Source organism: Nannospalax galili, unplaced genomic scaffold (assembly GCF_000622305.1).
Source record: "Nannospalax galili isolate Female #2095 unplaced genomic scaffold, S.galili_v1.0 scaffold553, whole genome shotgun sequence".
NCBI classification, from domain to species: Eukaryota; Metazoa; Chordata; class Mammalia; order Rodentia; family Spalacidae; genus Nannospalax; species Nannospalax galili.
This window is the reverse complement of record NW_008336313.1, coordinates 5,660,093-5,681,376: the sequence shown is the minus strand read 5'-3', so window position 1 is coordinate 5,681,376 and position 21,284 is coordinate 5,660,093. Positions and strand designations below refer to the sequence as shown.

The 21,284-nt window shown below is 43.1% G+C and overlaps 1 protein-coding gene across 4 annotated transcripts in view; it reads left to right on the top strand.

Moving 5' to 3' along the window:
- Pgm1 (phosphoglucomutase 1) overlaps nt 1-13,424 on the top strand; it is a 61,015-nt gene extending 47,591 nt beyond the window's left edge. For all 4 annotated transcript variants that reach the window (XM_008831070.3, XM_008831073.3, XM_008831072.3 and 1 more), the window contains 4 exons: nt 1,713-1,848; nt 5,271-5,454; nt 7,561-7,695; nt 12,786-13,424. In XM_008831070.3, coding sequence (XP_008829292.1) covers nt 1,713-1,848; nt 5,271-5,454; nt 7,561-7,695; nt 12,786-12,875 — 545 coding nt within the window. In that variant the 3' untranslated portion in view covers nt 12,876-13,424. The remainder of the gene's footprint in view (nt 1-1,712; nt 1,849-5,270; nt 5,455-7,560; nt 7,696-12,785) is intronic.
- Nucleotides 13,425-21,284: the final 7,860 nt, after the last annotated feature.

Genomic DNA, 21,284 nt, shown 5'->3' with positions numbered 1-21,284 from the left:
TGAGAGATGTTCATAGTCCCCTGGAACTTAGTTGACCTAGGAGGGCAAGGACAAAACTGTCCTTTATCCCTCTGACCAAATTGTATAGGCCTCAATGTATGGCTGTTAAAAATCCAAGAAGGTTAGTTCCACAAGTCGCCATGTAGATAAATCTTGGGCAAAGACCAGTTGTTCTCAGATAAACCTTTCCTAGACATATATTTCTTGATCTGGTATGTATAATTTGTCAGTAGGTTGTTGGACTAATATAGTTCCCTCTGGTTTTTAAAACTAGCTAGGCATTATTTATCTCTCACATTGTCTAACCTTTCCACCATGGTTTCACCATTTAAAGTACCCCCATTTTTCCTATTTCTTCTTTAATAATGCCCTTCTCCTATGGGCTCTCATTGTGGTTTTAACTTTACTTTGTCTTCTTAAAAATAATTCCATCTTTTCTTATAAATATTAACTTTTGGTGAATTGCCTATTTATATCCTTGGCCTATTTTTCTATTTATGTTTTTCTCTTATTTACATATTTATTTTAAATTTTTTTGCTTTATGTGTATGAGTATTCTGCCTGCATGTTTGTAAATGCACTCATGTCATGCAATGTCTGAAGAGGTCAATAGAGGGCACCAGATTCCCTGGACTGGAGTTAAGGATGGTTGCTAGCCACTTTGATAGCAGCTGAACACAGGTCCTATGCAAGAGCAGCCCCTGCTCTTAACAGCTGAGCCATCTTTCTACCCCTTGCTTTTCTCTAACAAATATGTACGATTTCATTCCTGTACTGAATCTATTCAATATCTGTTTTAGAATTGTAACTATGTAGACTTTTTCAAGTAAATTGATAGCCTTTAATTTTATCTGTAGTATAGTGCTGTACAGAAATAGGAAATTTTAGATAGATAAAAAATCAATCGTTTCTCTTTATGAATAATGGATTTATGTGTATTTATTACCCAAAGATCTAAAAAAATTATAGCCCTTCCAGTATTTAAAGTTTTTCAATTGCGGCCCCCCCCCATTTTTTGTTTGTTTGTTTTTGAGATTGCGTATAGCTCAGGCTGGCCTTGGAATTTTATGTAACCACAGTTGGACTTGAACTCCTGACCTTCCTACCTCCTCCTCCTCCCCAGTGCTGGGATTACATGTGGATACCACCAAGCCCAGCAAGGTTTTCAATTTCTACATTTGCATTCAACTAAAAATCTCTTTGAACTGTTTTTTTTTTTTTTTTTTTAGGGGAAACCCCGTAAAGTTTCTTTATAGTAGTGAGCCAGTTATCTTAACATCATTTAAAGAAATTAATCCTACTCACCCCCAGACTCAAAATGCAACTTTATAATTTCGAGCCTCACCTATAGTTGGATCTCTAGGTGCTCTGTTTTGTTCATGAAGCTACAAGACCGTTTTAATTACTGAAAATTTATAATGACTGTTTTCCTAGTGCTTATTTAAGGTCAATTTGGGGATTTCCCCTCTTGCATTAATACTTAGTAATTGGTATACCGAGTTCTACCAAATTGTCTCACTGGTGTTTACTGACACCTGGCATTTGTTAGTTACTCCCACTGCTTCTGGATATTGTGCTGCTTTATTCAACATGTGAGACCCTGAAGGTCCTCAAGGCCTTGGGAGAGCCTCGTGGCTGCTTTAGTAGCCCATGTGCTTGCTGGCCTTGCTGTCATGTGCTCTAGAGAAGCCACATTTCTTGTTGCCTCACAGGTTCTGACCATATCCGCGAGAAGGATGGACTGTGGGCTGTCCTGGCCTGGCTCTCCATTTTGGCCACCCGCAAGCAGAGCGTGGAGGACATCCTCAAAGATCACTGGCAGAAGTTTGGTCGGAACTTCTTTACCAGGTAAGTAAGACATCATCTGGAGGGATAGCGGGGAAGTGGGCAGAGAGAGTTCTCAGGTGTCAGTGTCTTTACTGTCTGGAGTGTTAGTAACACCCTAAATCATCTAACTTCTTCACTTGGGGACTTTTAATTTTTTTAATTAGTTAATTTGTTTTTATTTTATTTATATGAGTGTTTACTGCATATAAATGCACTACATGCTGGTTAACCTGGTAGAGGCCAGAAGATATTGTCAGATCCCCTGGAACTGGAGTTATAGACAATTGTTAGCTGCCATGTGGGTGCTGGGAACTGAACCAGGGTCTTTTGGAGGAGTAGCTAGTGCTCTTAACCACTGATTTGATCAGAGTCAAAATGAAGTCAGCTTTTATATCAGTCATAAAGAAGAAGGCTTTAACATGTTAGCTAGCCTAACTGAAAGAATAAATGCTTTGAACATCTTAAATGTACCCATCAGATGGACTTAATAATAACATTGAATTTGGTTTCACAAAACTATATTTGAATTTCATATCTTTACTGAATTAGGAAGTCACTTTACCTCTGTATTCAGTTTTCTTATCTTCAGAAAGAGGTCCAGCTATTGAGAGGACCAAATGAAATGAATCTGAAGGTGTGCTGTATAGCTTTAGTTCTCAATTTGGGTTGAGGGAGCCTCAACTGAGGAATTGCCTCCATTGTACTAGCCTATAGCCAGGTCTGGGTCTGGGATATTTTCTTGATTGTTGAGTGTTGTGGGAGGCCCAGCCCACTGTGGGTGGTGCCACCCAGGCAGGTTGTACTGTATTATATAGGAAAGCAAGTTTAGCATGGGCCATGGAAGCAAACCAGTAAGCAGCGTTCCTTCATGGCCTGCGCTTCAGCTCCTGCCTCCAGGTTCCTGCCCTGAGTTCCTACCTTGGGCTCCCTCAGTAATGAACTGTGACCCAGGAGATGTAAGCCAAATAAACCCTTTCCTCCCAAGTTGTTATTGGTCAGAGTGTTTTGTCATGGCAATTGAAAGCAAACTAGGACAGAACGTGTTTGTGAACTCTGTAAATAAAAAGTAGAGAAACGTTTTTCCTTAAATTATGGAAACAATTATGCCTAGTCAAAATTGACTTTAATGCCTCATTAAAATTGGACTCCAGTGACTGTGTTTGCCAATACTTCATTCATTGATTCAACAAATATTTACTGTATATTTACTTTCTGCCAGATACTAGTGATTCTGTAAGAAACAAGCAGGTGGACTCTGTGAGTTCAAGGCCAACCTGGTCTACATAGTGAGTTCCAGGACAGCTGGGGCTACAGGGAGACCCTGTCTCAAACAGACCAAAAAAAAAAAAAAATTAGGTCATTTAATAATTTTTCTTTACCAGTATCTTTTTTAACTATTAGAAATGTGTATGGTGGGGCTAAAGGTATAGTTCAGGGATGAAGAGCATGTGTGGTCAATATGTGTGAGGCTCTGAGGTCAAGTGCCCCATCACCCCGAAAATATTCTTTTACAAGTAGTGTTTTTTACTATTTCTAATTTGCCTGCCCCTTGATAAGTATAAAAAATCTAGTAACTTTTTTTCCTTGAAGCTCAATATTCTTTTGATGAAAAGGAAAAAAAAAAGATAAATTGTTTATTTGTAAGAAATTTATGGATATAATTTCTCTGGAACTCAGTTGCTCTTTTTTTTATATAAAATGGCTAGTTAGATTAGGTAATTAATATGTGTATAATTCCAGAGTTAACAGTCCATGGGCTTCAGATATTCCATAAAGAATTCACTATTAAGCAACTTGGGCTCATTAGTCCTTAGATTCTGATTAAGTTACTCTTTTCGTTGAAATCATAAGTAAAAACTGCCATGTGGTATTATGAAGAAGTCCTAGGAATGGAGCAGGAATGTACTCTTAAGAGCCAGAAAACCTGGTAATACACAGCAGCAGCCATGGACTCTAGAGTCCAGAGTTTCATAGAAACAAGACCATGTCTGTTTTTGTGTACCGTGGTGTACTCCAATCTGTATGTCTTATAGACACTGTGTAAATATGTCTCGAATAGATAAATGAGTGGGCTGATGAATGAACAGTAGCCAGAGTGGAATAAGGTTAAGAGCAGTGTTCAGAAGGAGTCAGTCTTGTATTAAACAGCTCTCTTGGATCTATTTCAGCATATTCTTACTGATTATCAAATACAACTGCTAATTGATTTGTTTTGACTCCACTGTCCTCTCTATTCCCTAAACATCAGTGCTAGACACTTGCATATCGTCTCATATCAGCCTCAAGATAACTATCGATAAAGCAGTCGAGATTCTGAGAGATGGGACAGCTGGCCCTTTGTTGCAGCTCATAGGCAGCAGAAGCTGGAGTCATAGCTCACTCTGTCTGGTTGCAAAGCAAAGCTAGGATTTCTTTCATTCCAACCCTCTGTGTCTAGGATTAAAAAAACCTCTTCCTCATATCTCCTGAGGTTACAGGCGTAAAGCACAGGCACCTGTTTGTAATTCCTTGCCCTTTATCATTTTAACTGGGGGAAGGAGCCAGCTTCAGGATGAAGGGAACTGTTTTATCTTGGATTCATAGACTCCTGGAGCCACAGTAAGTTGGCTGTAATTCCACAGTATTGCTCTTGTCTTGGGGTGTCCTCTCACACATCTCATATTTATTTTGCTGTTACAAACAAATAGAGATTCTACAATATTGAGCCTCTAAAAAGGAACTCTTTCAAGAGAATGTATAACACTAGGTTAAGAAAAGTCACCTGCAGTCATTAATTTCATAAGAAAGAGGCTGGAATAGTTTTTAAAAGAAAAATATCACAGAATTTCATGTATGGTGCAGTTTTTTAACTGAATTGAATTTTTATTTCTTGGTCCTTTGGCATCCATTTATGGCATCCTTTGTCAGGCTGCACGTTGGCTCCTTATCTGGTCACTGAAATCCTGGCCTGGCTCTAGGAAGCTTCTGTGGAGATGGGAACTCTACTTAGCTACTCTGCTTAGTCTCAGCAGGCCGAACCTGGGGACAGTCTCAGCCTTCACCTCATAGGAGTCCCAGGAGTGTGGACAAGAAAGGCCTGAGTCATGTGCCAGCTGATCTAGAGTTCTCTGGAGAGAACAGATCTGCTCATTCTCGCTCCTTGGAATGTGGAGATGCAGCACTAGATAGAATATCCTGAAAGCCTTTGAAGCATCTTAGAGCTTGTATCTGCAGAAAAGCCAAACTGGGAGTTTTCTGCTTATTCAGAAGACCCTGCCCCTTTCTCCTAAACCCTCCTTTCATCCCCAGCCCACTCCATCCATGCTGATTGACAAGCTCATAGTTTCTGCCAGCCTCCTTGAAGTTAGATGGTTTAGGGAGGGCCAAGTAAGTGACAGACAGTGCTGCTTGCCTCAGATGCTCTGAAGTCAGCACCACGAGTCTCAGCGCATATCTTCTTCCAGGTATGATTACGAGGAGGTGGAAGCCGAGGGTGCAAACAAAATGATGAAGGATCTGGAGGCCCTAATGTTTGACCGCTCCTTTGTGGGGAAGCAGTTTTCTGCAAATGATAAAGTCTATACTGTGGAGAAAGCTGATAACTTTGAATATAGTGACCCGGTGGATGGAAGTGTTTCACGAAATCAGGTAGGAACAGATTTGTGTGTATATGGGAGAGATACCCCAGAGCAGCAACTCTGAAATCTCAAGGAAAAAAGGAAAAGGCCCCTGGGTTGTATTCCTCGGCTGGCCTGTTTTTCTGGAGCGATTGCTCTCAGTTTGTTTTCTGCCCAGTTACACGTGGCTCTCACAGGGAGAATAATTTTTGAAAAGAGGGGAGGTACATATCCAGGGTCACGGTCATCTTTTTCCAGATTTTTACATATTCTCCACCTAACATTTGTATGACTTCCAGAGTTTACAAAAATCCCTGATGCATAGGTTCAGAATCCTCTTTTCAGAGGTTGTAACTGAATGATACTATGAGTGACATCGTATGCATTTCTTTCATATGTTCTAAATTAGAATATTAGGATACTTTCCAAGTAAGGCATTCCTGGACTTGGTAATGCCAACTGTTGCTGTGGCCCATCTGCCAAGGCAGTGCATAGTAGGACAGTACAGCTGAGCACCTGGGCCATCCCAGATGGTGACAGATTGTTGGGGTTTCTCTCACTGTGTTGGGTACCCAAGCTGCAGGCTGATTGGCTGTCTCCCTGCTTCTCACGGTCACTCAGCACCCAGGTTCTTTTACCTCTGGATCCATTGCCTGTTGTTGCAGAACGGGCTTGTATCTGGGAATTCAGAAACAGAGACAATAAAGGGAATGAGGATCTTACAACCTAACCTCCCAGTTTGCTTTTTCTGGAGATTCAGAGCTTTGGCTTCCTCCTTTTTAAGGCATCTGCCAGGCCATGGAGGAGATGGGCTATGGGATTTACTGAACGTCTCTCTGTAGAGAGTGTGTGGAGGATGGGCACCAGACCCTCCCCATGAATACCTTTAGTACCCAATTCTAGCAGGTAAGTTAACCTTGTTCCTTTTACCATCTATGAGTACTTTGGAAACAGTTTAGGTCTTTGGTAATTAGAAGGTGGGGGTCCTGTAGAGGGGAGGATGGCCTGGGGGATGGCAAAGCGGCACAGAAGTTGTTGGAGTAAAGTCTTCAGGGTAAGAGTGGAGGAGTCCCCAGCTGTGCAAGCATGCAGTATCAGCCATGAGGGAGGAGCAGAGCAGAGGCACAGCAGTGGGAGCCATGCTGTGTGCCAGGAGGCAGCTGTACCACTTTGTAGAATTAGGAAACCTGATCACTTATCAGGAAGATGGGGTAGGGGAGAAAATGCTCCTAAGTAAATGTAATGCTGGGGAAAGAGAACAACCCTGGTATGCTTTTGGACAGCAAGTTACAGTGAGTGGGAATGAACTGTCCTCTGCATGTTCTACCTACTGTCTTCAACAGTGAGCACTAAAGAATCCTCACATGATTAAAACTGGATGGGGGGTGGTGATGAGCACTAGGTGGGGTGTGTCTTTCCTTCTGGTCAGTCTCTGGCATTGTGAAAAGTCCAGGTAGACACATGGAGTGAAGGGCCCTCAGGAAACAGTCTGTCATAGCCTTCTTCCCTTGTGCTGGAAAAATACCTGTCCCAGAGTTCTCAGCCTTTTCCTTAGTGAGACACAAGAATACTGACAGGGAGGGAAGGAGAGGGTGCTGAAGAGAAGGGTGCTCAGCCCTGCACCCACAGGAACCCCTACTTTGAGTCCTCAGGCATCATCAAATTGACCACTGGATCCTGCTGGATAAGTCAGGGGCATGAGGCCTCCTTTTCTCTTTCTGAAACTCCCTCCCAGAGCTCTGTAAAGAGTCCTCCCCCTCATCTGCCTATGGCTCTCTCCAGAGCCAGGAGTCAAATTTCTGCATCTAGCAGCTTTACTTACTTATTAAACTTCAAGCTACACTGGCCAGTCCATGAATCACAGGGAAGTAGGCAGGGGAGGGAGCCTCATGCCATCCAGAATCGCCAAGATTGTGTCTCCCAACTGACCCTGCTCCCACTTTAGCTAAGCCCCTCGTCTGGATGCAGTGAGAGGCTGACGGAAGGCAGACTTACAGGGCATGATTGCTGCCATCTATCAAGCCTCTAATCCTCCAGTGGATAACATTAAATCTCCAAATGGACCCCTCATGGTTTGCTGGTCTTCAGTCTCCCTTTCGGCATGTGGGGGAATAAACCACTGCTTATCTTTTTCCAGGGCTTGCGGCTTATTTTTGCAGATGGTTCTCGTATCATCTTCAGACTGAGTGGCACCGGGAGTGCAGGGGCCACTATTCGACTGTACATCGATAGCTATGAGAAGGATGCTGCAAAGATCAATCAGGATCCCCAGGTAAGCCCTGCACCCCTGATTAGTTATTTCTGTTGGATGGGTCATGGTCCACTGAATCCGCCTCGTCACCACCAGTTCTCAGTGACCCATCAGGGCATCAGTTGGACTCTCTTTGTTCCATGTCTCTTTGAGTATGTGAGAGCAAATAACAGACAACAGCCACAGTAATAATTAGCATTTGTCTGAGTATTGGCTGTTTGCCAAGTTATTACATAAGTGTGCTGATTTAATTCTCTTTTTTGCTGCCTCTGTGTGTGTATGTGTGTGCGTATGTGTGTGTGTGCGCTTGTGTGTGTGTATGTGGTATATACATGTGATGTGTGTGTATGTATGTATTGTGTGTGTGTGTGGTGTATATATGTGATGTTATGCTTGTGTGTTTGTGGAACTCAGAGGAGGATGTTCACTGGCCTGCTCTGTCACTTTCCACCTTATTTCCTTGAGACAGGGTTTCTCATTAAACTTGGAGCTAGGCTGGTAGACAGCAAGCCCTAGAGATCCTCTAGCCTCTGTCTCCCACAGTGCTAGGGTTATAAATGTGCCCGTGGCCATGCTTAGCTTTCTTTATGTGTGTGCTGGGGATTTGAACTAAGGTAATTATGCTTGTGCAACAAGTGCTCTTACCCACTGAGTCATATCATTACCCCTACTTAATTCTCAAATGATATAAACATTCTTTCTGATACTGATAAGGAAACTGAGGCACTGGAAATTTAAGCAACACTTAATAGGTGTGTACTCCTGTTAACTGGCAGATTCAGGATAACAAATCTCTGTGTAGGTTTCTTATATGGTGTTCTGTCCTGTCACTGATCACACATTGCTTTTTCTGGGTGGATTACCTGTTCTGACAGAGCATACAGGGAGAGGCAGTTTTATTGTGTCTTCACAGAAGAGTCTACTGACTTGGAGCCTGGTGGGTTGGGTGTCTGACCATACCTGTAGAGTGTCTGTGAGCATGTCAGAGTGAGAAGGGACCCTGGGAACCAGGGTTGAGACCAAGACCTTGCAGAACAGCCACCGACATGGAGGCACTGAGAGGAGAAAGCATGCACAGAGGAGTGTGTTCCTCACAGTACTCATCTTGACCTCCAGCCAGCTTCACAACCATGGACTATCTAGGAAACATGGCATGTTTGCTCCCTTTTGGTGACTCATAACACATACTGCACCTTAAAGGCACTAAGAAGACAGACACTAAGAGATGCTCATTGAAAAGGCATTTGCTGAATAATTAAATGGATTTTCTCAAAGATCTATAAATGTCAACAGGTATATGAAAAAGAGGCTACCACCTCTACTCACTAAGATATGCAAATCAGAACCACAGTGAGATGTAACCCCATTGCCTGTAGGTTGGCTATTGTCAAAGAGACCAAAGATAAGTGTTGTTGAAAATGCTGGAAAAAATAGGGACTACATTTGTATACTATTGCTTGGAATATGATTGGTATAGCAGTTTTGGAACATACGGAAATTTAAAAAAATACAAAATAAAAAGAAGTTCATGTTATCAACAGTCCTCTTTGGGGTATGTGTTCAAAGAAGCTGAGATCATTATCCTCAAGAGAAGTCAGCATTCCTATGTTCATGCAGTGGTTGCCAGGATATGCATCCAACCTAATTACTGTCAACAGATGAGGAGATAAGATGGATTACAGTCACACTGCAAAATTATTCCATCTTAAAAAAATAAGAGAGTCTTGCCATTTGTTACAACATGGATGAACCTAGAGAACATTGTGCTAAGTGAAACAGGCCAGACCCAGAGAGAGAAATTCTCTGTGAGCTCATTCGTTGACTCTAAGAAAAGTGTTCAAGTTGAAAAGAGGGAAGAAGGCTAGTTACCAGGGCCTGGGGACTAGGAGCAGTTAGGAAATGTTGGTTAAAGGGTAGAGAATTTCAATTATGTGAAAGTAGTTCTTCAGATCTCATGGCCAATTTGATGCCTGTTATTATTAACCCTGTATTATATGTTTAAAATTTTCCGAGAGACCATATTGTTAGTGTTCTACCTACCACAACAAAAAAAATAACTATGTGAGGACATTGATACATTAATTATGTTGCCAGTAGTAATCGCTTCATCATTACATGTGTATTAAACATCCTGTTTGGACCTGGGAATGTGGCCCAGTGGTAGAGTACTTGCTTACCATTCATGAGTCTCTGAGTTTGCCCCAATCCTGAAAAAAATAGTTATATTTGGTATCTTAAATATAAACATTTTTTGGTCTGTTGAGACAGGGTCTCCCTGTATCCCCAGCTGGCCTGGAACTCACTATGTGGATCAGGTGGGCCTTGAACTCACAGAGATCTGCCTGCCTCTGCCTCCCGAGTGCTGGGATTAAAGGTGTGTGCCATCATGCCTGGCAAATATAAATAATTTTTATTTTTTAAAAAATTAAGGGCTGGAGAGATAGCTTGGGAGATGGCTCAGTGGTTAAGAGCACTTGCTGCTCTTACAGAGGACCCATGTTTGGTTCTCAGCACCCACATGACAGCTAACATGTAATGCTAACTTCAGGGGATCTGACACCCTTTTTGGCCTTTGTGGGTACTGCATGCATGTGGTGCATATACATGCATACAGGCAAAACACTCAGACACATAAAATAAAGGAAATAAAATCTTAAAAAAAAAAAAAAAAAGAAGCCGGGCGTGGGGGTGCACACCTTTAATCCCAGTACTCGGGAGGCAGAGGCAGGCAGATCTCTGTGAGTTCAAGGTCAGCCTGGTCTACATAGTGAGTTCCAAGACAGCTGGGGCTTCAGGGAGACCCTGTCTCAAAAACACCAAAAAAAGAAAGAAAAAAAAAAAAAAAAAGAAAGAATTGCTGGGCATGGTGGTGTAGGCCTTTAATACCAGTACTTGGGAGGCAGAGGAAGGCAGATCTGTGAGATCGAGGCCAACCTGATCTACACAGAGAGTTCCAGGCCAGCTGGGGCTACAGGGAGACCCTGTCTCAAAACAAAACATGCCATATTTACTTTTTCACAAAACCTCTTTTCTTCCAACACCTAATAAAGTCATATAAGGCTAGCATTGCAGACTCCTAGTGTAGTGGTTTGAACACATAGATTGTAGAGTTGATGAGATCTTATTTTTAAATGCTCTTCTTGTCACTGAAGACTTGTGTACAACTGGGTGACTTGTTTCATATTTGTATATCTTGTTTTCCTTTTCTATAAAATGGTACAGGAATTTAGGGAGATACTGAATTCAAAATCCTGAAACACTGAGGCTGGCACATAAGATTAGCTCTTAAGAAAGAGCAGTTAAGGCCCGTGAGACAGCTCAACAGGTAAGGGCACTTGCTACCAAATTTCATGACCTGAGTTTGATCCCTAGAATCCATGTGGTAAAGGAGAGAACCAACTTCCTTAAACTGTCTTCTAATCTCCACATGTATGCTTGCACATACACACACACATACACATACATGCATAGTCTTTAATAAATATAAGAAAAGAAGGCAGTTCTTATAGTTGTTTATTTTTTAATTTTTTGAGCCTAAATTTTTTAATTGTAAAAATATAAAATTTACCATCCTGTTTTTTAAGTGTACAGTTAGTGACATTATACATGTTTACATTGTCTGACAGATTGTCAGAACCTTTTCCTTTCAACTGACACTTGATACCCTCCAGCAGTAGCTTTCCATTTTCTTTGCCTCAGTCTTGCAACTGACACTATTTTCTGTGCCTGCGAGTTTGGCTAGATTCTTCATGTAAGTGGTAGCTGCTGTTATTAAAAAGGAGGTCGTCAGAGTGCTTTGCTTTCACACTGTTTCCAGTGCCAGGTTCTAGCTTCGATAATTCCAGCTTGTTATTGGTGTCCCTAAGATTTAAGCCTTGGAGTCTGCATCACAGGCCTGTAGGATTACAGAGCATGAGGAAAAGAGGGAGGAGGTTGTTTATTTCTTGTTTTATCCTCAAGATAAAAGTCTGCACATGGTAGGTAAAAAGAATGAAAAGTGTATTTCTTTTGAACCAGAATCCCCAGCAGGACTGTGTGAAGGGCTTGGGTCCCCACTGTGCCAGAGGCACCCCATCCAGTCGGGGAGATGCCTGTCTTTATAGCTGCTGTACTACAACCTCAGTGCTTTCTTGGTACTGTCTAAGCTCCAAGAGCCATGGCAAGTGGTGGTCTCAGCAGGTGGTGCTGGTTTTCCCAGTTACTGTGAGTTGGTGTAGATGAGAAAAAGTAACAGCAAGAAAAGATTCTGTTCCAGGTCATTTGAGTCAGATCATGCCATCCTTTAGAATCAGTTTTCTCATCTATAAAATGGGTAGTTCAATTAGATAAGTAGTTTTCATAAAAAAAAATACTTTATTTTATTTTTTATTTTATGTGTGTAAGTCTATTGCCTGCATGTATACCCATGCTGTGCACTGCCCACAGAGGTCAGAAGAGGGCATCAGATTCCCCTGGAACTGGAGTTAAGGACAGTTGTTAGCGCCCATGTGGGTGCTGGATATCAAACCCAGGTCCTCTGCAAGAACACTCAGTGCTCTTAACTACTGAGCCATCTCTCCAGCCCCTCATTTTTTTTAATATCAAAAAGGCAATTTATTCATTTCATCTGCAGAATCCCCCACACCCTTAAGTGAGAACTGTTTGTTGGGGACGGGGTTGCATTTGAAAGATCTCTTTGGGTGTAGTGTGAGAAGCAACTCAGAGGATACAAAAGTACCTAAATACTAGAGGACAATATATGTTTTAACAGGAATGAAAGCAGAGGGTGGGAGAGAAATGGGTACCATGGAGAGAAATTTGGAAGGTAAAAGTACCTTGGGCTTGCTGATGCGTTGCCCATGGGGAATGTGTAGGGGAAGATGTTAAGAATGGCTTAGTTGTTTGCTTTACAGGGTAAACCATGACATTAGTTTACTGAAGCAGGGATTGTGGGAGCTAGGTTTTGGGAGAAAGAACATGGGTTTGCTCTTAAAAGAGTTTGAGCAGCCTTGGAGACCTGGAGTAGGGGTTGACTCATGGCTCAGGAGTTGGGGTTTGATAAAGTTCGGGGTGGAGCAAGTGGTCTGTTCAGAAGGTGATGGAAAAGACTCTTATCTTTCTGTTTCCCTCAGGTCATGTTGGCTCCCCTTATTTCCATTGCTCTGAAGGTGTCCCAGCTGCAAGAGAGGACAGGACGCACCGCACCCACTGTCATCACCTAGAAAGACAGCCAGAGGCAGTACGTCCCTCAACCCAGGACCCATCACCACCTGATTGAAGAGCATGGACAGAAATAAAGTATATTTGCCCGGGCTTTTTAGGATTTGATTTTCACTTCCCACTTGTTGATAAACAGAGCATTTCAGGCACTGCGGATAGAGCTGTGTGGGAGAGCAAAAGCCATCCTGAGGGCTCGTGCCCGTGTCTGTTTCTTCTCTTGCTCTTTTGTACTGCTGTAGGTGGGCGATTGTCTCTAGTATCAGGTACTGTTTATACTACAGTGTACAGTGAAGACAGAGGGTCAGTGTCAGGCCATGTTTCATCCTTAGGTGGTACCCACGAAATGACAGCAAAGTTCTTTTCTCCTCTGTGAGATGTTCTCCTTGTTTACTGGTTACATGTAACCCAACAAAATACAGTTTCTGGTGCCTTCTCTCCAATCAGTTTTCCTCAGAGTGAGACGTGCTTCCCTACAGATTTCTGCATTATTTTGCAGCGTAGTCCCAACTACACAGATACTTTGGGATATTAAATCAAAACATGTTACCTTTGCTTGTTGTCTTTTTTCCTCTTCACTACAAAGTGCTCTTCTGATTTCAGAAAAAAAAACAGTTCTGTTTTCAGTAGGAAGGATTGAATTTTGCTTTGATGTCCTAGCCAGAAAAACCAATGATTTCTGGCCAGGTTGAAAATCCTTAGATTTAGGAGCTGTAATTTTCTTTCTTTCTTTCTTTCTTTCTTTCTTTCTTTCTTTCTTTCTTTCTCTCTCTCTCTCTCTCTCTCTCTCTCTTTCTTTCTTTCTATTTTATGTTTTTATGTGAATGAGTATTTTGCCTGCATCTATGTAAATGCTTCTGTGTCATGCAATGCCCATGGAGGCAAGAGGGCATCTGATCACCTGGAACTTGAGTCATAGATGGTTGTTAGCCACCATGTGGGTGATGGGAACTGAACCTGGGTCCTCTACAAGAGCAGCCAGTGTTCCTAACCTCTGAGCCATCTCTCTAACCCCAGGAAATGTAACTTTCAATCTCTTCAGGGCTAGCTGAGCTCTGAATCCTACCCCTCTAGGACAGGTGAAGAAAGCTTGATGCAGTAAATGATAAGGGAAAGAAGGTGATTTTTGGATCTGGTGGAGCAAAGTCAAGGGTCTTGCAGTGCTCGCTGCTGTGGGCCTGCCAATGGGCCAGAGGTGGAACCCCTAGACTCTGGAGCACTGTTACTAGCATTTGGCTGGCAACTTTGTGTATCTGAGAACATTTATATTCAACCCACAAGGATGACCTAGCAATTCAAAGCAAAACTTTGAAGCCAAGTGTCCTAGTTTGTCTCTCCATTGCTGTGACAAAACACTCTGACCACAACCAACTTGGGGAGGAAAGGGTATATTTTATCTTACATCTCCTGGGTCACAGTTTATCAGGGAGTCCAAGGTAAGAACTCAGGGCAGGAACCTGGAGGTAGGAGCTGAGGCACAGGCCATGGAGGAATGCTGCTTACTGGCTTGCTCCCCTGGCCCCTACTCAGCCTGCTTTCTTATGCAACACAGGCCCACCTGCCCAGGGGTGGTACCACCCACAGTGGGCTGGGCCCTCCCAGAAGATGCCCCTCAGACATTGCCACAGGCCAGTCCAATAGAGGAAATTCCCCAATTGAGGCTCCCTCAACCCAGGTGTGTCACGTTGATACTAAAGCTATCCAGCACACCAAGAGACCTGGGTTTGAATCACACAGGAGACTGTAAGTGACTTTTGGATGTTGTATTAATTACTTTTCTGTTGTTGTGATAAAAACACTGACCAAAGCAACTTATAGAAAAAATTTATTTTGCTTATGGTTCCAGAGGACTAAGAATCTATTATGGCAGGGAGGTGTGGTGGCAGGAGGGGCCCAAAGCAGAGTGGAGTGCTCACATCTTCAAGCAGGCACCGGAAACAGAGTGACTAGAAATCTGGCAAGGCTTAAGAACTCTCAAAGCTCGCCTCCAGTGACTGCTTCCTCCAGCCATGCTGCACCTACTAAAGCCTCCCAAAACAGCGCCACCAACTGGGGACAAAATGTCCAAACACTTGGTGCATATGGGGGACATTTTCATTCAAACCACCACATTCTGGGCCCTTCCACATAACTCAGCAATCAAGAAAATGCCCCACAGACATGGCCATAGGCCAATCCAACGGAGGAAATTCCTCAGTTAAGGTTTCCTCAGCCCAGGTGTGTCAAGTTGACAACTAAAGCCATCCAGCACAGATGTCATTTCCCTTGTCTTTAAAATGGGAGATGAGAATAGTTCTAACTTTCGGGGCTTGGGGACCATTAGGTCAGGAAACTTGAATAGTAGGCACAGTATCCAGATCACAGTAAATTGTCAGTCAGGAACTAGGATAATGTTGATGAATTGTTTCTATGTTTTGGGAACCAAAACACATAATGCTAATATTTGCAGTACATTTTATGATTTGCAAGACACTTGCAACACAAGGTTACTTTGCTATATGGACTATTCCAGAAAGGGCCCAGCTCTGCATACCTCCACTATGCAGGGTGGACTCTCCATTATAGAATCTTTTAGATTAGACAGAATTAGAATCTTTCCAGGGTGAGATTTCCAATGTTACCCTTTAACAAGGGAGTCTAGCCCAACCAATAACTGAGTTTCACTGAAGATGATGGTAGTGATGATGGATGATGAGAACTTCTGCAACTCTGACTCCCTCCACTTCTAGCCCTATTGGAAGTACTTTCCCAAGTACCCTTTAATAGTTTCCATAACTCTGTTAGGTACCCTGAATATTCCCATTTTACAGGTGTTCCAGTTACCTAGCCAAGGCCACACCTTAGAGAATGACAGGTTCCCCCAGACAGTGTAGCTTCAGCCCTTTGTCACTCACCACAACTCAGTATTAACTTTTCTACTGACTCATTCCTTCTGTACATGTCTAACAGTGGGAAGAAGTGTGCAAATGTTCCTAGATTTTACTTACTAACGGGAGATTCTGTATGCCTTGGGTGTTAAGAAACTATTAGTTTAACACTACTGTTCCCCCAAGAAATCTCAGTATCTGCATATATTATTCTGCCAAGAAATATGTGCTGGCCCATATTTCTTGTGGGGAGTGTGGGAAGGAAAGGGTATTCAACACATTGTCACTGCCCTCAAGCTGCTCATAAGATTCTCTGGGGGATCAAATCCAGCACAAATAGAGTGTTATGAATTGGGCAGCTAATATCTGCTATTAGAATTCCTGTTTTCCTAGTACCTATTCTGTTTTAGACGTTGGGATACATGCTGTCCAATAACCCTCCAAGCAAGAAGTTATTATTCCCATGTAGTCTACTCAGCTGAAACTCCACAGACACTTAAGTGCCTTGCCCCAGGTTCTCAGCTATCCTGACATGGGATTGAAATTCTAGCATTAAGTCTTGTTACTCTCCATAGCTTTTCTGCCTCCAGTCCCTCGGATCAGCTACAGACAGTACTGTGGCCCCTGGGGTGACTTCAGAAGTGTCTGACTTGTCCCAGTCAATTCAGCTGCTTTTCTTGACTCCATTTGACCACAGCTTGGTGGCTAAAAACTTAGTAGAGGCAGAGGAAAATGGCTGGAGCCATCGTGGGTGGGTATGGATCAAGGTCCCCCTCCTCCTGTGACTATCAGAGGAACCTTAGCCATGAACCTGGAGGAGTGTGAGGAGTCGGCCCTGAGAGGCTGGCTTGCAGCAGCCCGGCTCCCCCTCCCAGGACTGATGCAGTTGTTGAGTCATGCTTGTTTTCTTTGGGGTGTGGCAAGAAAATAGGGTTGGAACTGTTTGGGGCCCAGCTTGGAAACTTCGCATTACTCTTGTCTTAATGTGCGCTATCCCTGGGCAAGCAGTTTCCTGTTCAGACGTTCTCCAGCACCCCGATAAGGCCAGGCTTCCTAGGCTGGGCATGCCTTAGAGAAGGAAAGCAGAGGCCAAGTTCACTGCAGCCCTGGGCCTGTGATTTCCTTTGACCCTTCTACCTCCAGATTCCATCCACACTGTCCCCACTACATTCTATGACTGGTTAGACAAAAGCTGGCTTTGCTGTGTAATAAATCTCCAGAAAACATGTTACCATATGAGGAGACACCCCCTGTGCTCCTGTGTTCTGATGCCTCAGTAGAGTGGGTGGTGTACGAGAGTGCTAATGGCTTTCATGCGCATCTTCTGGGCTTAGCAGGGCCCCCAGCCTTCTGGTTTCACTCTTGTGCTGCACAGCTCATATGCTGCCCCCTCTTTAGGGAGCTGAAGTCCAAAGGCCCCTGTGACCTGCTGCCTGCTTACCCTGCCAGCTCCTCTGTCTCTGCCTTACTTCCTTTCAGGCTTCAACTTTCTAATACCACTTGCAGTTTCCTCCAGATGCTGTGCTCCTGCTCCAGGCCCTCATAGCCTCTCTTTGTGTAAGTAACCTTCCCCTCCACTGACCCTCCACCATGTGCTCCAACTCCTGCTCTTTCTCAGGTCTCTCCCTATACATCATTTCCTCTGCAGAGCTGTTCTGAGCCCTTGTTGTCTACATTTGGAGCTCTTGTTGGTTCCAGTAGCACCGTTTTCTTCCCCACACTGTTGCTGACCTCTGTTCCTTCCATTTCTCCTGCCTTGGAGCTCCATGGTGGGCAGGACTGCCTTCTGCAAGTGTGTTTACCCAAGGTCTAAGTTCATGTCCAACACTTGGCAAAATCCTCATTAGATGTGTTTGGACTGAGTGAATGAAACCTGTTAGTTGTATGGCAGCATTTCATTATGCTGTGACTTTTCTTGGCTTAGGAGGCGGGATGATCTTAATTTTACAGGTGATGAGTGATGTGACCAGTTTTCACAGCTAGTAAGCGGCTAAGAACTCTTGAGAACCTTTAAAGACTGGAGGTGAGAAAGCATCTAGGGGAGGGGATTCGTCAACAGATGGGGAATGTGCTTCAGGACCCCTTACTTAATTTGCTGGGTGTGATGGCCGGCACCTGTAGGAAGACAGAGACGTGAGAAGGGAGAGCGGAAGGGGGAGGGGGGAGGGGGAGAGGGAGAGGGAGAAATAATAAGTATTACAAATACTTCCATCTCTAATTGCTGCAGAAATTAGGCATCTAGTTGTAGAAGAGTTCTATTGCTTACAAACAGGAGTTTTTTGGAGTTGTTTTCCTTCAAGGAGTTTTAACAAAGCAAGTCCTAAAGCCTTCTTTGGGACCAATTTGTAGAGAGAAACCCTGTCTGGAATAAGACACGTCTAGGCCTCACATTGCAGGCCCCTCTGGAAGGCTGAGCTCAGAGCTCTTCTTGGTTCCTAGTACCAGAATAAGGAGCATTCCCACATGAGCATTCCCACATGCTGGTGTGTCATTATACAAAAGAGTGAGGTCAGCATCTACCACAGTGCCTGCCTGCCTGCCTGCCTGTCTGCCCTAGGAGAACTTCAGAGAGTCTAGGTTTGGTTTTCACCTGATGCAAAGGCTCCACCTAGATCCGTTAATTGGATTGGAGGTTATGGGCTAATAACTGCTTTCCAGAAGGCTGCCTTCTGTGAGTCACTGCTGCTCTCCAGCTGACAGGAAAGCTTGATAGAGGAGCATTTTGTGAGTGATATCTGAGGAAAGCTCTGTATTGCTTTCTGACTTCATTCTATACCTTGAGTTGTTCCTATTCCAGAACTAAAAAAAAAAATGGAGATTTTGAGTTTATGTGGGGCAGAGTCCCACCCTTTGGATGGAGGTTGACCTGCCACCTCTGCACACCCTTGGGCCATGGAAGGTTGTTGTTGTTTTGTTTTTTTTCTGATTAATCATTGTAATATAGCATCCCCCCCCAATCAAGTGGTGTTAAACACTTGGGTGATTTCATTGTGCTCACAGGTTCTATGAGGCCAGAAGTCAGACAGGACACAGTGGAAATAGCTTACCTTTGCCTCACCATGTCTGCAGTCTCATCTGGGAACCTTGAAATAGCTGGGAATACCTAAATGGAGGGTGCTGGAATCCTTGCCTACTCACACATCAAAAATGACAGGAAGCTCAGTTGGGTATTAGCTCTTTGCCCTCACAAATGACTTCTCCATGTAGCATGGTGCTGGCTATAGGAGGAAGCCAAGAGAGCAGGTTGAAGTCTTATAGCATCACTTTGGCCAAATCCAGTTGGTTCCCACCAAGCCTCAGGCCAGCCCATATTCAAGGGTAGGAGAGGGCATTCTACCTCCATTGAGAGATTACCAAGGACATATTGCAGAAGTGTGTGAGATGGCAATTACTGTGACCAACTTTAAAACGTATCCATCACATTCTTAAATTAGTACCTCCCTCCCATTCTGGGTCATGTGGGTATGAGAATTAGTGTAATTAAAAAATTAATTTTCCTGAAAACATCCTTTTGGCAGTTATCTAGCTATGGACAAGTCAGTTGCAGCAATATTTCTAGTAAGCTCAGGTTGTGCTTCAGAAACCTCACTATGAAGTGCTGGATGAAAAAATCAAGTGTAATATTTGCCAGGCTTGGGGATGTAGCTCAGTTAACAGAGAACTTGCCTGGCATGTACAAAGCCCGAGTTTGACTCCCAGCATTACATACACTGGCTATGGTCCTTACTGACGTTACTGTTCCTGAAAATCAGGCAACACCTTAGAAAGCACTTCAACTTGTTCTTTTATTAAAGCCGCATAACTGCTGTGAAATAGATTTCCAGTAGACATGGCATCTGGCCATAGGGTTATTTGTTTCAAATTATATGTCATAAAAAAGAATGAATTTCATGTAAGACCTTAATGTAAGCCTTGAAACTCTGAACTTGTTAAAGGAAAAAGTGGGGAAAACACTTCAAGATATAGGCATAGGCAAAGACTTAAATTTCACTTTTAATGATTTTATAATTAAAAAGTTTATAAACTGTGTGTATGTGTGTGGGGGCGGGGGAGGGGAGAACAAGTACTCGTGGAAACCAGAGGCATTAGATCCTCTGGAACTGGAGTTATGGAAGATTGTGATCTGCCCAACTTGGGTATTAGGAGCCGAACTTAACTCCCATGGGAGAGCAATACATGTTCTTAACTGCTGATCCATCTCTCTAGCCCCCAGAAAGGACTCTTTGAATAGGACTCTAGTTGCTCAGGAAATAATGCCAACAATCAATAGATAGAACCTCATGGAATGAAAAAGCTTCATAGGCTATTGAGATGGTTCAGGGAATAGGTAAAGGTGCTTGCCACACAAGAGTAGCAGCCTGAGTTTGATCTACAGAATTCATGTAAAGGCAGGAAAAAGCCAACTCCATAAAGTTTTCTTCTGACCTCCACATATACACCATGCATGACCACACACATATAATATGCATACACACATTATACACAAACACAAATAAAATTTTAAAAATTGAAGCTTCTGTACAGTAAAGAAAACAGCTAATTGAGGGAAGAGACAGCCTACACAGAATGGGAGGAAAAAACCTGTTCCAGCTATACACTTACAGGATTAATATCTAGAATATACAAGGAACATAAAAGATCTAAACAAGAAATCAAATAACCGTCAATCAATGGACTAATGAAATGAACCATTTCTCAAAAGATGAAACACAAGCGGCCAATAAATACATAAAAAATTTCAATTTACTAGCCATCAGATAAATGCGCCAAAACTACATTAATATTCTCTCACTCCAGTCAAATGGCAGTCATTAAGTGTATTAGTTGCTTTCCTGTTGCTGTGATAAAATAGCATGACCAAAAGCAACTTATGGAAGAAAGAATTTATTTTGGCTCACAGTTCCAGAGGGCTAAGAGTCCATCATGGGGGAAGGCACAGCAGCAAGCAGCAGGTGTGGGAGTGGGAGCAGGAGCAGAACACTAAGAGCTTGCATCTTCAACCATGAACATGCAGCGAAGAGTGAACCAGAAGTGGGATGAGGCCATCCACCCCTAGTGATGAGCTTCCTCCAGCAAGGCTGCCCCTCCTAAAGGTTCCATGACCTCCCCAAACAGCACCACCAACTGTGGACCAAGTATTCAAATACCTGAGCCTATAGGGGACATTTCTCATTCAAACCACCACATTAAGAAAACACCAAATGCTGACAAGGATGTTGTCACACAGAACTCTTAAATACTGCTGGTGGGACTATAGTCTAACCACTATGCAAGTCAGTATGGAGAGTTCCCAAAAACTAAAAATAGATCTGCCATATGATCCAGCTATACCATTCCTGGGCATTTAGCCAGAGTACTCTAAGTCAACATATCACAGAGACACTTGCACATCAATGTTTATTGCAGCACTATTCACAATAGTAAAGTTATGAACCCAACCTAGGGGTCCAGCAACAGAGGAATACATAAGGAAAACGTGATATATATATATATGGGATTTTTTTCTGACCATAAAGAACAAAGTTATATCCTTTGCTGGAAAAATGA